This window comes from Lichenostomus cassidix, chromosome 14 (genome assembly GCF_008360975.1).
Source record: "Lichenostomus cassidix isolate B80296 chromosome 14, HeHo_3.0, whole genome shotgun sequence".
NCBI classification, from domain to species: Eukaryota; Metazoa; Chordata; class Aves; order Passeriformes; family Meliphagidae; genus Lichenostomus; species Lichenostomus cassidix.
The window spans coordinates 15,380,964-15,397,593 of record NC_139495.1 but is presented as its reverse complement, the minus strand read 5'-3'; the positions used below and the strand labels follow the sequence as shown (position 1 = coordinate 15,397,593).

At 54.4% G+C, this 16,630-nt stretch overlaps 1 protein-coding gene across 17 annotated transcripts in view; it reads right to left on the bottom strand.

The window, feature by feature from the left end:
• Nucleotides 1-16,630, bottom strand: part of LOC146430983 (ankyrin repeat and fibronectin type-III domain-containing protein 1-like) — a 244,394-nt gene that overhangs the window by 30,558 nt on the left and 197,206 nt on the right. For 12 of the 17 annotated variants that reach the window (XM_085075231.1, XM_085075229.1, XM_085075227.1 and 9 more), the window contains one exon: nucleotides 8,792-8,920. The exons of 2 other annotated variants lie outside the window; for them this stretch is intronic. In XM_085075231.1, the coding sequence (XP_084931357.1) occupies nucleotides 8,792-8,920 (129 nt within the window). Of the gene's footprint in view, nucleotides 1-8,791; nucleotides 8,921-12,490; nucleotides 12,510-14,729; nucleotides 14,994-16,630 lie in introns of those variants that run through there. 3 more of the 17 variants (XM_085075233.1, XM_085075235.1, XM_085075237.1) reach the window with 3 other exon arrangements.

Here is a 16,630-nt window from a genome sequence, read left to right as displayed (position 1 = left end):
GGAAGAAATTCTTCCCTGTGAGGGTGGGGAGGCCCTGGCACAGGGTGCTCAGAGAAGCTGTGGCTGCCCCTGGATCCCTGCAAGTGTCCAAGGCCAGGTTGGACAGGGCTTGGAGCAACCTGGGAAAGTGGAAGGTGTCCCTGCCCATGGCAGGGGGTGGAGGGAGGTGATCTTGAAAGCCCCCTCCAACACAAACCATTCCATTAGTAAGGAGCCTGCCCTGACTACAGGCAGATTTGTCTCCCAGTTACTGCCTGATGAGCCCTGGCAGGCCCTGCTGGGACACTTCTTGGATGGTAACCAGACTCTGAACAGACCTGGAGGGGCCTCAGGTGAACCTCTGCACTGTGGGCAGAGTGAAGACCACATGCAGGTTCTCAGGGTGACACTGGCAGCTGCTGCCAAGTGTCCAGTTTCACTTTGGACAAAGCAAGGTATGAACCTTGCCTTTTCCTGGCCTGAAATCTATCAGAACTGTGCTATCTGGCACTGCTTACATGGAAAATTCTCCTCCACATTGCCCAACAGTTTCTTGTGGCAGACGATCTTCATCCCTGTCCAACTTTCCCTGTTACCAGGAAAATAAAGGCAACAAAGGCAAAGTGAGACAGGGAGAGCAATGTCCCTGGGCAGGGAGCTGCTGGGAGAGATGGATGAATAGCTCAATTCTGAGGAGAAAGGGAGGACATGTGGAAGTCAGAAGAGGAAGGGAACATAACTTCTTTTCTCTCTGACCTCCACCAGACATGAGGCCCAGCAGACGTGGAGGCCACTTGGGCTTACAATTTCCCTGAAAAACATCCAGCCCACAAAGGAAGGGTGAGTATGAAGGAAGGGGGAGAGTCAATGTGCAGGAAGACTCCATCAAAGATGGAAAGAGGTCCCAGCATATCCAAGGACATGGTCCTCCTTGTCCCGAATGTCCTGGGCCGACTCCTTCCTCCTGTTTGGCCTCCCCACAGAACGCTGCCAGCATCCAAGCCAGTAGATCCAATATTGACCTGGCACCATGAGACACTCTCCAGGAAGATAAACAGGAGGTTCCTGAAGCCCTGGCAGGCAGAATTGTCTCTGCCAGAGGAATTTAAGAGCAGAGGAAACCTGCCCAACAGCAACTGCCACTGCTCAAAGGACAAGGAAGGATTAAAAGTACTGGAATACCCTGGAACTACTGGCTGTCAGGATTATCCGGACATGTCCATGTTTCTGTGTCTCCTGACCCAGTGTCTCCAGCAGCATCAGCAGCAGGACCAGCGACCCCTTCTTCTCCCAGGGATGGACGGAAGTGTACCCTGGTATTCCAGAACTGGAGTGGGCTGCTGGCCTTGCTGGAGCTACTCCAGACATGCAACTCCTCCACACTGCCCTTCCCCAAGTCCAATCTGGCTCATACAGAAGAAGGTTCATGGCTAGAGATATGAAGACCTGACCAGCAGCAGAAAACCAGGACTATTATGGAAATTCCCATGAAAAAAAATATATTGAGATACTTCTGTGTGCTGGATAAGGGAGAGCAAAGACACTTCAAATCACACTGGCACTATGTAGTGATGAATAAGGGGGAATGGCTTCACATCAAAAGGTTTAGGCTAGATATTGGAAAGAAATTCTTCCCTTTGAGGAGTTGAGGCCCTGGCACAGGTTGCCCAAAGAAGCTGTGGCTGCCCCTGGATCACTGTAAGTGTTCAAGGCCAGATTGGACAGGGCTTGGAGCAGCCTGGGCTCGTGGAAAGTGTCCTTGCCCATGGCAGGGGGTTGAACTGGATGAACTTTAAGGTCTCTTCCAACCCAAACCTTGCTATGATTCCATGGCAATACCAGGTCTTGTGGAAGGGCTTGACTTGCACTGAGATTGAGATGCCCATGAAGTTTTGTACCAAGGATTGTGACATCTCTGCAATTCTCCCAATATATCCATGGGGCTTGGGCTATCTGCTGTGGAAATCCACTGGTACCTTCCAGGCAGGGGCACATCCATGGAGAAGAACCCGTAGAGATCCTGCAGGATGAAGAGATTCCTCCACACTCTTCAGCAGGGACCAAGGCACTCACCCTGCTTTGCAGATCCTGGCCATGGGAAATGGCAGAGGCATGATGACAATAAAACAAAGCAAATCAGGCAATTGGGCTATTTGAGAGAAATTAAAGTGTGATGAGGGTAGTGGACTGAGAAATAATCTTATTAGAAGTATCAGCTACCAGCAGAAGGAAGAGGCCAGAGCACCAAATCAGCACAATATTTTATATTTGTCTTTTAAATGTTATTTGTTGCCTGTGCTCTCAGAGAGGAAGGGATGTGACTGAGGGCTCTGGTCCCAGAGAGGAAGAACCTGGACATCAGTCTTCTCTGAAAATTTTCCTTCCACCACTTTCCCAGAGGGCTGAATTTGTCCCACTGCAATGACATGAGAAACAAATGGAGAGAGTGCTGGACCTGCTGGAGCCAGTGCCTGCGGCAGCAGAGAGGGTCCAGACCTCTCTCTGCTTCCAGCCTCTCCAGCCTCATTGCAATCAGAATCTGAGCTGCCTCTCCTGAGAAGAGAAGGAAAACTGGGCTCACAGAGGCTTGTGGCATCTGAATGGGGGGCACAAGATCTCTCCTTTCCCATCTGCACCCATAGGTCACGATGCTGCCGGCTCCCTGCTGGCAGCACAAGGCAGCAGAAGTGGAGCTGCAGGGACCAAGACTGCTCTGCCAAAGCCCCCTCAAGGTTAAGGACTGGCTGCAGCACCACATCAATCCCACAGGGACCAGCATTTTCCCTCTAGCCTCTGCCTGCCTGCAGGCAACTCAGCAAATGACAATAAAAAGTGATCATTCACAAGTAAATTTTTCCCTTGCAATGCTTTACTGAAGTTAAATCGACCTTCCAAGAGATGTTGGAGGGCTTGTTCCTCCCCATCCCCATCAGTGCACCCCTCACAGTCACTGTTAAATCATAGTCCTTCCAGCCCTGGAGAGGGGGATGTGAACTCCTGCTCCCCCAGTACACCCAGAGGCACTGGCCATGGCCATTCCCAGGTTGCTGGGGACACAGCCATACTCTTGAACCACATTGCCCCACGTGAAGTTCAACACCAGGAACTCTGGGGCTCCCTAACTGGTGTCCACCTCACCCATGGAGAGGTGTGCTGGGAGGTGGGGGGGATGGCAGCACCAGGACAAGCAGCCGAGGCCCTGGTACAAGGAGGGCTCTGAAGAGCCCTCCTTGTTCACCGGGGCTGCAGCTCCTCTTGACCACATTTTTTGCCTCTAAACCAACTTTGCAGGGTCCTGCTGATGGCAATGTCCATGTGCCACACGGGGGGAAGCTCTGGCTGCCCAGAGCCTGGGGCCAGGGGGCCTGCTGCAGGCTGGCTCCCTGGGAGCCCAGACACGCTGGCAGAGCCCAGCGCAGTGTGGAAGTCCAGCTCCCATCCGGCTAATTCAATAAGTCACAGATACCATGACTTCATAAGGCACAGAGGCTCCACAGCTATTAGGGGAATTGGGAGCAGGGGGAGGAGGAGCTGAAATGGAGAAGGGATGGAGACGGGGAGGGTGGAGAGGGGGAAGCTAAGACAAGCAGCAGAACAAAACATCTCATAAATCATGAGGAGCTGCTGAAATACCAGAACAAATGACCCCATAGCTTGGCCATTGTTCCCGAGCAAGGGCTTAAAGTGCTCCCAGTTGAGACAAAGCGCCTCGCGTTTCGTTTCAACACCGCGCCGGCCTGGCCGGGACCTGTGCTCAGTACAGCCGAGCTGGTGGGGCTGCGTTTCACCCCAGATCTGTGGCTGGCACCGGTGGGATGGGGGAGGTGACGCTCTCGGTGAGGTTGGCTCACCCACAGAAACCGCTGCCAGTGTGGTGCCTGCCCAGAGCATCTCCTTGCTCCCACATGCTCCCACGGCTCCCAGGCTCTTGCATTCCTCCCCTTCCACTGGAAGGCTCAGGGCCTCATTTTCCATATTTTCCCTCACTCAGGCTAAGAGCTTCCTGGTTTGGGAAGAGAAAGAGCTCCAAGACCTCTCTGGAGTGAGACAGCTCGAGTAGGGCTGTGAAACCCAGAGAAGCTCTGAGCCAGTTATCTTTATAGTGCTGCTACTCTTTGCCTCCCAAAAAAGTTGCTGACAACTCACTTTGTGTTGGGTGACTCTGGCAAAGGGACAAATGTCACACAGCGAGTCCTGGGGAAAGTCCCACATGACCATGTACAGCTGTTGGAGCAGCACCGGGCTCTCAGTGAGCTGTGCAATAGCAGCACACCTGTGCACTGGATCAGGAACAGTGGGATGGATCAGGCAGCAACTCAGCACCTCCCCTGTGCCCTGCAGTCCCACTGGGACTGGGGCACTTGGTGCCAGCAGATGAGGACCCCATGGATGGGGACAAGTCATGTGTGCTGCTTGTCCACAGCAGTGACACAGCAGGGATTCCATGCCCAGCCAGACAGGGAGAACCTCACACCACGTGAGACCACCCAAAGGGGATCTATTGCACTACGGCATTTTAAATAACCTTAACGCAAACAGTTCCCTTAAAAAACCTTTGCTTTATAACCAAACCCAAAGCACAGGGCAAAGTGCAGCAGCAGTAGTTGCGTGTGCCACCTCCACCAACCAGATAGTGCCAGCGCAGTGTCCAGTGGCTCCTGCACCTTCCTCCTGGGCGCGTGGGGTCTGCATGGGGGCTGCTGGGCAGGCAGCTCCCTGCGCATCCCAGCTTTCGGCAGCGAGGCGCTGGGATGCAGCACCGTGCCAAGGGTCAGACAGGGAAACAAACTGCAGGCAGGGCTGAGCCCGAGGCAGCCGCCTGTCGCCAGCACAGACACGCTGCTGCCAGCACGGCTTCAGCCTCGTGGTGGGCAGCCAAGGAGCAGAACCGAGATAACGGCAGGGAGGGAGAGAGGAATGCACTGCATTTTTCCTGAACCACCATGGGAATAGGCTATTCTGACCATGCATCACAGGGAGGCTGTCTGACAGGGAAAATTTGGGGAGCCCAAAGAGGAAAAGCAGTGAGTAAGCAATGAAGAAGAAAACAGAGGGAAATCAGGGTGAACAAGTGGTCAGTATGGGAAAAGTAGCGTGGGGGGAAGGCAAACACAGGAACAAATAGAAGAAGGAAAACCAGAGCTAGAGCTAGAAAGCAAAAGGAAGAGACAAAAGGATTCCAGAAGGACAAACCTGCCAGGGCTGAAACTCCCAAAGAGCAGTGAAGCTGGAAGGATGCGAGAGGGAACAGAGGCTCCCAGCTCTGCACACACAAGAGCAAACCAGTGATCGCAGCCCTTCTATTGGATTAAGCCTCCCTTCAGAGGGAAGATAAATGTGGAGCATCTCTCAGGTAAAAGGCACTGGAGGAGAGGAGGCCTCAGCTCCTCCTAGGTGAGGAGAACAGGGATTGTTGGAGTTTTGCTGTAGCTGTAGGACAGTGTGAGGTCTCCATGGGAATCACCAGCTTTCAACTTCTTCACCCCAACAGCAAAAGATGGTGGGCTTCAAATCAAGAATGCTTTGGAAGCCTTGGGCAATTTAGGCTTGGGAGCTAGATTAAGACCACAGATAGCAGAGTTTTAATAAATGAAACCCCAAATTCCTCCTTGACTCAGTTACCAGGTTTGGCCTCATTTGGAGCACCAGCTGCCTTGGTGACCCAGCACATACCACCCAGCAAAAAGGAGAAGGGAATCAGTAAACCTGGACAAAACCAGACATTTGCAGCCCCCAGATTTCTCCCTAAGACTAGGAAAGCTCTCTCAGGCACCTCCCGGCAGCAGGACACCAGCACAGGGAGCCATGGGCTGAGGTGATCCGGCACATTCACAGGCCTGAACACTGGGGACTTTGTGGTGCTGGCTTTAAAAAAAATACCCTAAAAAACCCCTAATAATGAAGTATTTATTTCAGTAAACAACATATGAATGAAAGAAGTGTTTTCTCAATACTTCACTTTTTCTCTGCCTTCTCTCCCTTCCCCCCAGCAATTTTGTTTTTAATAAGTGGAACTAACAGGGCTTCGCTTGCTGCTGGCCGAGCTGGGAGCAGGGCTGTGCTCCACTGGCCGAGCAGCACAGGAACACGTGCCATAGGAATAGAGCTGTCTTGTGCCTGGGGGAACACACCCCATCAGCATGTCCCAGCCACTGAGCCAGGGAGATGTGCTCTGATGGACACACGCACTGTGAGAGCTGCCCTGGGAGCATCCCTGGGCTTTGCAGGAGGCAGCACAGGACATCCAGCACCTCATTCATTGTGGCAGCAAATAACTGCACATCCTGGCCCAGGGCTCCTGGCACTGGAGAAGGGCCAAGGGGAGGTGAAGGCATCTGTGTCCTGTCCTGTCCTGCCTGGCTGTGCTCAGTGCAGGAACAAAGTGTCAGGCAGGCGCTGTGACCCTGTACAGCTCCTTCTCTTCTACCTCTGCCCCTTCCAGCCCTACCTTAGCACCTGAATAATTTGGAACACTGGAAAACTGGCTCAGCTTGCCCTGTGTGGAGATGGGTTGTACTGAGAATGCTTTGGTATGAATTTCAAGCAGGAAACACTAATCCCTGACCCAGACTGACATCCAGCTTTTCAAAGCACAGGGCACAGTTGATGTACTTTTCTACCTCCTACTTGGCAACAGGTAACAGCAGGCCGAGAAGATGTCCCTTGCCTTCAAGCCTTGAGGTTAAGATGGGCAGGATTCTCAGAAGTTGCTGATTTGAGAAAACATTGCTCTTCCATGCCCCTCCAACCCATTTGGGATGAGCTGAACCCATCACACACAGTGTGGGTGTTCACTTCTGCACAGAGGCAGGTGAAAGGATGCAGCGGTAACCCTGAGTTGTAAATACAGACAGATTTGATGCAAGTAGGGACTTGCTCTGGAAGACAAATTTGGCAGCTGTAGATTCACCAGGGTATGACCCAAGTTTCCCATCAGCCAGAGCACCCAGGAGCAGCGTCAGCTGCAGCCCAGGACAGTTTGGAGCAACTAATGAGGGTGCTGATCCCACTATGACGAGCATGGATCCCTGATGATACACAGGGAACACAGAGAAAAGCTGTTTCACACTAAAGGAAAAGCCAGAAGATCCTTTAGCAGGTCATGGCTGCAGAGGATGGCTGGGAAAAGCCTCCAAATGCCTCTCCAGGACGTGTAATGGATACCCCTCATCATTGTGACCCTCTCAGGTGACCCATCCTCTGTGCCCTGCCAGCACCTGAGCTCCAGCACCCCGGCCCACCCAATCCTGGCTGCCAGGGCAATGTCTAATCTAGCTCGAGATGTCTCCAGCCATGGATAAAACCCCCAGCCACAGGGTGGATGTCCTGCCTGGCTGTACCTCTGTCCCTGCAGGATGGGGACATCAGGTCTGTCTCTCTCAGACCTCACAGCCCCGAGCTCTGGCACGATGGCACATGGCAAACCACAGGGAAAGGCAGTCCCTCCTCACCCAGAGCTCATTTCCAGGCTGGTTTACAAAATCCCTCTAAAAGAGCATCGTCTGCCACTGCTGCGAGTCACTGCTGCACAAGGTGGTTTGCCAAATGCAAGACAGATGGTTTGCCCCAAGAAAATGCTATGAGTGAGGGAAAATGTACCACAAACATCTCCCGACAGGGCTAAACTGGGACCCGGGGGCTTCAAAGAGACATTTAGAGGGGAAAGAGATTTGCTCGCTTCTCATGCTTCTTTGTTATGAACAAAGAAAACCTCTGATTGTTTTTAATGAGCTCTTTGCTTGTTTCCCTATTTGCTACATTACAAATTCACATATTTGTCTCTTTGGGAGATTGAGAGTAATAGCAGACCAGGTTTCCTCATGACATCGTCTTAGCAAAGGGAAGAAAGTTGTGTAAGTGGAGAAGAAAGCAGTCTGTCCCCAAATATCCTGAATTCTTTGTCTGGTTCATTAATACCTGGTGAGCTTTGATGCTCAACAAACCTCACAGATAGAGGAAGCCTTTGAGAAGGGTTCCACAGCCTCACACTGAAGTGTTAGAACACACAATAAATGCCAGAAAGATCTCCAAAAAAAGCAGGGAAACTGAAAACCAAACTCAACATTCTTGCAATTTCTAAGGGGTTTTTTATGTTTTGTTTTTTTTTCTTTTTAAGTTTTACCCTCTTTTATCCATCTAAGGAAGCATAAAGCAATGCAATTTCCAGCTCCTTTAAATATCCTTAGCAGGTCACCTCTAATGCTGGGATGGCTGGCTGTGATCTGCTTCCAAGACTGTTGCATCAGAGCTCAGAAACCCAGGAGGAATGACACCCTGCTCGAGTGGGGACAGCTCTTTGAGACCTGTGCTCGCACCAGGCGCCCCAGGCACTGCTGCAGCGGGGAAGGAGGGAGCCCTGGGTCCCTCTGGGATGGGAAGATGGGGCTGCTCTGGAGGGTGCCTCGGGCTGGGGCAGCCCTGGACCCTCACACTGCTCACTCCAAGCATGGTGACAGTCCCTGAAAGTGTCCCTGCAGTCCTCCCACACTGGCTGAGGCATCCCACTGTGGCTCCTGCCTCTGGCTGACCCAACAGAGGTGCATCAGGCAGTGAGAGACCCTCCAGTAGCTCCCATTCCCTATAGCTCCTTATTCCTGCTTTTTGTAGGGAAGGGAAGGGAAGGGAAGGGAAGGGAAGGGAAGGGAAGGGAAGGGAAGGGAAGGGAAGGGAAGGGAAGGGAAGGGAAGGGAAGGGAAGGGGAGTTGCTAGAGGCTGTGTGCTCGTGTGTCCAGTCCAGCAGACACTCCCATTATCCACATGAGCCCTGACAGACTTTCAGCTCCCCAAGGAGCTCTTGTCCTGCAGCTCTTACCATTCAATGCTCAGAGACCTGGGCCGGAAGGCAGACAGCTCGGCCGAGCCATACTCAGCTTTCCTTCTCTTCTCCTGCTTCTGCTTCACCGACAAGCGGTGGGCAAACCTAGCGAGGCTGCTCTCCGACCTGAGGAGGGGAGAGGAAAGGCATTAATGGCACTGTAGCCCCAGCTCTCAGCAGCACACCCACAGCACAATGCCAGGACATGCTCGGCACTGAAAGGAGGGGCTCCCAGCAGGTCAGTGCCACCGGGACAGGGTGGCACCAGTCCTGGAAGTGGGAAGTGAAGGAGCAGCAGGTTTGGTTTGCTCAGCAGGCCAGGACCAGTACAGGTCCATGTTAGCCAAACTGAAGCTGCAGCCTGGCAGACTGAGAGCACCAGGTCCTGCTCCCTGTGCAGCGAAATCACCTCCCCAGGCTGTGCATTCCTCCCCAAACTCCAGCTGGTGACAGCCAGCACTGGAGAAACAGCCAGGGGCACATCAGTGGAGAGAACCAAAGCAGACTGAATCAAAGGCCACACACTCCTTCAGAGAAAATCTGGGACCCCCGTGGCCTCCCAGCTGGAGATCCCAAACACTGGGACAGCTTCCCTGAGGAGGACCGACATGGAAATCAGCCCACATCAGAAAGGTTTTGGAGGAGGAAACAGAAATGTGTGGGAGCAAATGGATTCAACTGCAGGACCCGTCTGTGCTGACAAAGCCCCATCCCACCAGGTGGGGTGCTCCAGTGTTGTTCTCAGCCCCTGAGACCTGGGAAAAGAGCACACTCAGGCTCTGGTAACATGCTGCATACCCTGCTCCATCCCAACCCTCTCCAGAGCAGAGCTGCTAGCACAGGGCACATCTGCACTGTCTCCAAGCCCAATGGCGCACAGACACATGCTGAGATTTGCTGAGGAGGCACCTGCCCCACAAAGACACTCAGTCTTCTGCTTCCCTCCGGCACACGGAGCCCTCAGAGCCCCCAGTGCCAAGGGCTGGCACTCCCAGCCTGGGGCTGAACACAGCACCACAGCCCATCCCTGCTGCCAACATGGGAGCAAGGGATGAGCAGCCTGGGAGCTGGGACACACGAACTTGGGCACACAACCACTCTGGTGGTATTGGGGTTATCTGCCAGCCCTGCCACACACACTGTCACAGCCACTGCCTCCTCTTCTCCTTCAATGAGCCAGCACAACCTGCTCCGACCGCTCAGCCAGCCCCAAGTTGGGCAGGGAAGGGGAGAGGAGTGATTTGACGGGGATCCCAGGGGATGAGGGACAGAGTTGGGGGTGACGTTGAACCCACACACATTGCTAGAGCCAATCCTCTCCTCTCCTCTCCTCTCCTCTCCTCTCCTCTCCTCTCCTCTCCTCTCCTCTCCTCTCCTCTCCTACTTCAAACAAACAAAATACCTCCAAAGAAAGAAAAAGAGAAGGTATTTCTCAGAACTGAGAATCCCTGCCTTTTCTTGCAATAATTAAGCCAGCCCTGACCAGCTAATAGTTTTTTCCCCAATACATTTTAAACACAGACATCTTCAATTCATTAACTCTGGGTATTGGTTTATTTTTCAGCTTATGAATTGCTGTTGCTGGGGATGGGGTGGAGACAGCTTTCTGGAGAGGGCTCTTGTCTCTCCAGTCACTGCCGGCAAAGAGCTGCTCAGACCTTCCAGGGTCATTCTTTACATTCTTCAGAAAAAAATCCTACTTTGATGTAAAGGATGAGGTTTGCCTTAAAAGAAGCCCAACAAGAAACCCAAACCCCAGCTTTCCCCTGCTCTCAGCCGGAGGAAGAGGCAATGAAGAGGAATGATCCTGGCACCCATAGAGCAGAGCCTGGCACCAACACCATCCCCACCACCTCATTCTCCTTTGATCTTGTGTCAAAGCTCAGCTGGAATGGGGAAGATCCCATTGAGGGAGGGCTGAGGAGTGGGCACTGACAGCCCTGCTCCAGCTCTGCAGTAGCCCCAGGCATGGTATGGACACCAGGATGGGCAGGGCTGACTCAGGAATGGGGCTGGATGGTGAGAACAGGTGCTGCCGGCTCCCCATAGCACCTCCTCAGTGGCATTTGGTTGTTCCTGCCCCTTCCCACCTGCCCAGGAGGAGCTCCTGCCACCCTGCAGGGATGAGGGCTCCAGCCCCAGCTGAAAGGATGCTGGGGGTGTTTCTCTCCTGAGATTTGGGGACTGCCTGGAGAATGCTCCCCTGTCTTCTGTGCTGACCCCACCTCCACCACACTCCCTGGCCCATTACAGCCACCCCTCCAATCCTGGTCCCCAGCAGGGATGAAGGGCTGGTAAATCCCAGCATCTGCATGGATGAAGGAAGGCAGCAGCCCCTGTGACAAATGCCTCTGCGGCCTCTGTGGTACACAATCTTTGCAAAAACCACCAGTGTGACAATTACACACCTGAGAGATTTACCTGGATGTAGCCACCTGTCCAAGCAGGGCAGGAGCAGCTTTATCAAATTTGATAAAGCAAACAGCATCTGCTGAGAAGAGCTGGTGGGGGAAAACCAGGGCAATGTGCCACATGTCATCAGGATTGGGGATGAAGGAGAGCTAGTCCTGGGGACAGGACGGGATTATGGGGCTGGAGAAGCCACCTGTGCTCTCAGGAACATGTGGCCCTGCTGTGTGTCCCTAGTCACAGCATCAAGGGGAAGGCACAGGGAGAAAGGAGATGGCTGCTCTCCAGCCCAGGGCAGATGCTGCCCAGATCTGCCTGATGCAGGACAGACAAGCCAGTCCACATACGAGTCAGAAGTTGACCGAGAATCTTGGGCTGCTGCTTTCACCCCCTGGACCTGATGGCTACCACCTCCAGCTGCTACAGCCTGAGTAAAGGAACGGCTGTGATGGCTCTGACAGCCTGACACCTCCCCCCTGAGAGCTGTCAGCAACTCATCCAGCCATGAACCAGCCTCCCTCACCTCTGCCAGACCCCAAAGCTTCAGCAGAAGCATCAGTAATTAGAAACCAGGAGCACATTACAGATCATCTGGCTATTTATACAGAGCTGCTTTACATAAACCGTGCTGCAGAAGGGGGAATGAATCATACCTGCTCTGCCGTGACTGAGCTGGTGAGCGCAGCTGACCTGCTGCCCCTCACCCCAGAAGGGCCCTGCTTGTGGCTCAGGTCCCCTGAGCTCCCATGCTGGGTTACTCTGCTCCTGGGGTCAGAGTGTTCCCGGGGTCGGGATGCTGCCAGGGTCATGGGATGCCCAGGGCTGGGATGCTCCCACAGCGCTGGGCATTGTGCAGGGTCTGGGCTCGGCGGGTGGCAGTGGAGGTGAGCCTCTAGCACAGGGAGGGGGATGCTGCCGAGACCACACTATTACTTCCCAAGTGCTTTCCAAACAATAATAGCTGTCCCTCTCCCTTGAGAAGGATCAGTGTTAGAGATTTCAAAGTAGAAGCAGGGACACTGAGGCATGGAGAAGGCGTGCAGGTAAGACAAACTCCCTGTGTTTGTCAGCATCCTTCCCCTTGTGCTTATCTGATGGGCAAGATTTCAATGCCTTCTCCCATCAGGACCACACAGCCCCACAGGTGCCAGCCTGGGGAACAGCCAGCCCCAGGTGCCACTGCCAATTTGAGACAGCTTCATCCCAGCCACGGGACGGGGACAAGGCCAGCACTGGTCCCCCAGCCCTGCACTGTTCCAGATCAAGCCAGGCAGGATCCAGGCTCACCTGCCCAGCCCTCCATCAGAAGCAGCATCTCTGCAGCAGCTCAGCACCAGCACGGTCAGGGCTCTGCAGACCCAGCTGGCACCTGCCAAGGCAGTCCCCACACACCAAGAGGACACGTGGGAAAAGCCATCAATTGGAACGTCAACTGCAGCGCTGGGAAGAATTGTCTCCTGACAACCAGAGAAGGTTGTTCAGCTACTGTGCTGTATCATAAATCACACCTCTATGACTTGCCATCTGTCAGCCAGATTACACATGTTCAGAATCCCATGTCAGCATTTAAGTCAGAACACGGCATCTTTTCCCAGAAATAATTATCAGTACTGAAGGCTTTTGCAGCAAGAGCCATCCTCAGCCCTTCCCTCCAAAGCTCTGGGCAGAACAGAGCTGGCATTCCCAGAACGCAGGACGACCACTGTGGCACAGGTATGCACAGACTCCATGTGACATGTGCCCCTTAAATCCACTGCTTCAGGCACAGGAAGGGGCAGGGTCTGGCACGGCAAACTCCCCCCGGCATCAGCCATGGCACCCAGCACCCTGAACTGAGCAGGCAGCGGCAGGCAGAGGCAGAGGCTGCTGCTAAAGGGAGACAGGGACAGTGCTGTCCCCAGCCTCGTGTGTGCTGAGAACCCTGGAGTGTCCAACCAGAACGAGCAGAGTGGCCAGAGCAGCACTTGGACACAGCCTGGCTAAAGGGGGAAGAGTCTGGCTCAGCACAGGGCACAGCTCCCACTGCCCCGATGTGCTGTGTGACATGAGTCTGTACCAATCCCTTCACCCCACACGTTTTCTGGGAGTCCAACCCCACAGGGTGACTGCTGAAGCCCCCAGCCTGCCAAGGCAGTGGGAACGCAGGCAGAGCATGGACATGGTGGGGTCGCAGCCCATCCCCATTCTGCCTGTGCCTCCGGCGGCTCACTGAGCCGGCACCGGACACGGCACCCCAGCACACAAATCCCTCAGCTGTCCTTTGGGATGAGGACAAGAGGCTGAAGCGCCGCCCTCCACCCTTGCTGGCCAGGCAGACGGATGAGCAGTGGCATTTCCCAAAGCTCAGTACAGAAATACAGAGGGACTGGATTCATCGCTCCGGCTTCACCCGCCGCGCACAGGCGTGAATCTGTCCGGGGGTTCGCAATCACCGCTGCATCCCCCACACCACAACTGGGAAGTGATGACAAGCAAAATCCCGCTCCCCTCAGCTCTGCATCCCTCCCTCCCCTGTGCTGATCCGCTATAAGCCTTTTGGTAGCTTGCAGACACCGGGGTGAGCGTGTGCCCGCGGGAGCCCGGATGCCTCAGCCCCTGCTGGCACAGCACGACTCTGCCGTGGCCAGAGCTACAGGGACAGCGAGAGCCACGCAGGCACAGCTGCACCGAGCCACGGCTGAGGGCTGACTGAGGTCACGAGAGTGCCAGCCAAAGCACAGGCACAAGATCACCAGCACCACCACTATGTCTGCTCCACCAACTCACTCAGCCAAAGCCCTCACCACCACATGGGCACCAGCCATCCATCCCATAAGATATCACATCCAGGCAGGAATAGCTCCCACTTGTTGCACACTCCTTAGCCTGAGACTCAGGAGCCAGCCCGTGCCTGTATGTGGCTCTAAACTAACCCAGATGCGGGCAGGCAGCTCCCAGCCTGTTCCATCAGCACAGGCAACAGTCCCGGGATGAGCCATGGGCTGTGGGCAGCCCAAGCAAACAAGCAGCATCTCTGCTGGTCCTCCCTCCTTTGGGAGCAGCCACTGCACAAACAGCTTTGAGCTGGGCTTATCCCCACGGGCATCCCGGCTGTAGCCAGTCTGGGGAAGGTGGCTGTGCCTGGGGTGGGCAGTGCTGGGAGCACACAGCCCTGCACTTCCTGAAGCCGTGGGGATTGGCTCCTGTCAATGTCTTATTTGCACAGGTACAGTTAGAATAAAATAGAGGGAAAATAACCTAAGCTGTAAAGGAGCAGTCTTTTGGGAGAGAGAGGGTTTGCAAAGGACAGACTAATGGCCATGAACATGCAGTCAGCCTCCAGGCAAGCACTGGCGAACATGCAGTGTGCTCCAGCAAGCCCTGCTCACTGGTGGCATGCTTCCCGCTGACCACGGTCCCAGTCGTGAGAGTATCTCCAAAGCACCAGCCAGGGCCAGGACCCTGCTGAGCCATGCCCAACTGTGGGCCCTGCAGGAACGGGGACAGAGATAGATGCCCACAAGCCATGCAAGCAATGCTCACTCACCTGCACAGCCTCTGCTCCCTTCGCTCCTGGCGCTCTGCTCACCCACTGCCAGAGCAGCAGCTCATCCCAGAGTGGCTTTCCTGGAGAGTCCCTGTCTTCTCTATGCACTCTCCCATCCTGAACGGTGTCTCCTGCTCCCATCCGCATCGCCCGACCTCCTCAGCCGCCACCTCCGCTTCCCTCACCCATCACCTCAGGTTTCTCATTTGCTCTGTGCTTGGCTCTTTTTTATTTTTTTTTTTCCTCCCAATCTTGTTTCTATAGAAACGAGATTAGCAGAGGGGGAAATAAAACAGCCCCATGTGACTCAGATTCCGACACTGAAGGATCTCCTGGTTGCGCTTGCTGTGGCTTTACATAACCAGGAGCCTGTGCAAGCACGGATGGGGGGACCAGGCACAGATGGGGGGACTGGGCTCAGCCGAGGGACACGGGGCTCAGCCAAGGAGAACGAGGTTCAGGAGACTGGAATCAGGCTCAGGTGAGGAGGACAGGCTCAGCTGTGGAGGGACCACCAGGCAGAAGGCAGCAATGCCTCACCTCTGCTGGCTTTGGGTTTGCTGTGGCACTCCTGATGCGATGACATGTCACCAAACCCTGCTGGCATCCCCAGGAGCTCCTGTCATCCTGCATAGCCCTGCCTGTTCCCATTGAGAAGGGGAGAAAGCAGAGGTAGGGATGCTGAAAACTACTCTGAGTCCCACCAAAACCTCTGGGGTCCTCAGGTAAGCTTTGGAGGAGGAAGCCAGAAGACCCCCCACACCGCCAGACTGCCCTGCCCCTGCCCTCACCACTCAGAAAAGTGGTTTGGGCCACTGGTCTCCAGCCTTCATGGACTCATGGGTGACCATGCAGGCAATCTGGTGAGCTTCAGACAGCCACATACTCCACTCTCCTGACATTCTTCCTACTCAAGCTCCCAAATCCATGAGCAGTGTCCATGGCTGGGGCACACAAACCACCAACTGAGCTCTTTCACCACTATCTTAGGGACTGCCCACAGGGACTTCCCAAGCCCAAACGTTAGCTCCAGATCAGCTGGGAGGCGTTGAGGACCCTGCCTGAGGATCCCCATGTGTTCCCTTAGCTCAGGGACAGACACTGACTGCACGAAGCCAGTGCTGCCTGCCAGGGTCACCCACCCAGGCCTTCTGCTGATGATCTCCGGTGTCTGTATGGGGCACTGCCCTTCTGCTGCACCTCTGGAGGCTCAAGCCCCACTCACCCCGCCAGTCCCCAGGTACTGCCCAGGACTAAAAAAGAGGCATAATGCCCTTTTACCTGGGTACTTTTTATAGTGACAGGACAAGGAGAAACAGTTTTAAAGTAAAAGAGGAGAGATTTAGATTAGATGTTAGGAAGAAATTCTTTGTTTATAGTGTGGTTAGGCCCTGGCACAGGTTGCCCAGAGAAGCTGTGGCTGCCCCTGGATCCCTGAAAGTGTCCAAGGCCAGGTTGGATGGGGCTTGGAGCAACCTGGGCTAGTGGAAGGTGTTCCTGCCCATGGCAGGGGGTGGAACAAGATTATCTTGAAGGTCCCTTCCAACCCAAATGATTCCATGATTTTTATGATTCTATGGAATGGAAATCTGGGATGACGTTCTGCCAGCACACAGCAGTGAGGTGCCTTCCCCACAGAACAGCACAGGAGTTCAGCTGGGCTTGCAAGGCAGCAGAGCTTCTCAGGAGGTTTGGCTCGTACCCAAAGGATAGGGCATTGGCTTACGAAGAGCTTCTCCAAGTCCCTGGTTTTCCTTTGGGATTCCAATGTCCCACTTCTCAGACTGACTCAGCCGTGATTAGATGGTGAGCTCTGCTGCTGTGACAGCCCCGAGCATGCCCGCAGGATATGACATTAGGAAACCTCTTCCCCCAGCACTCTGGTGTTCAAGGGGATCTCA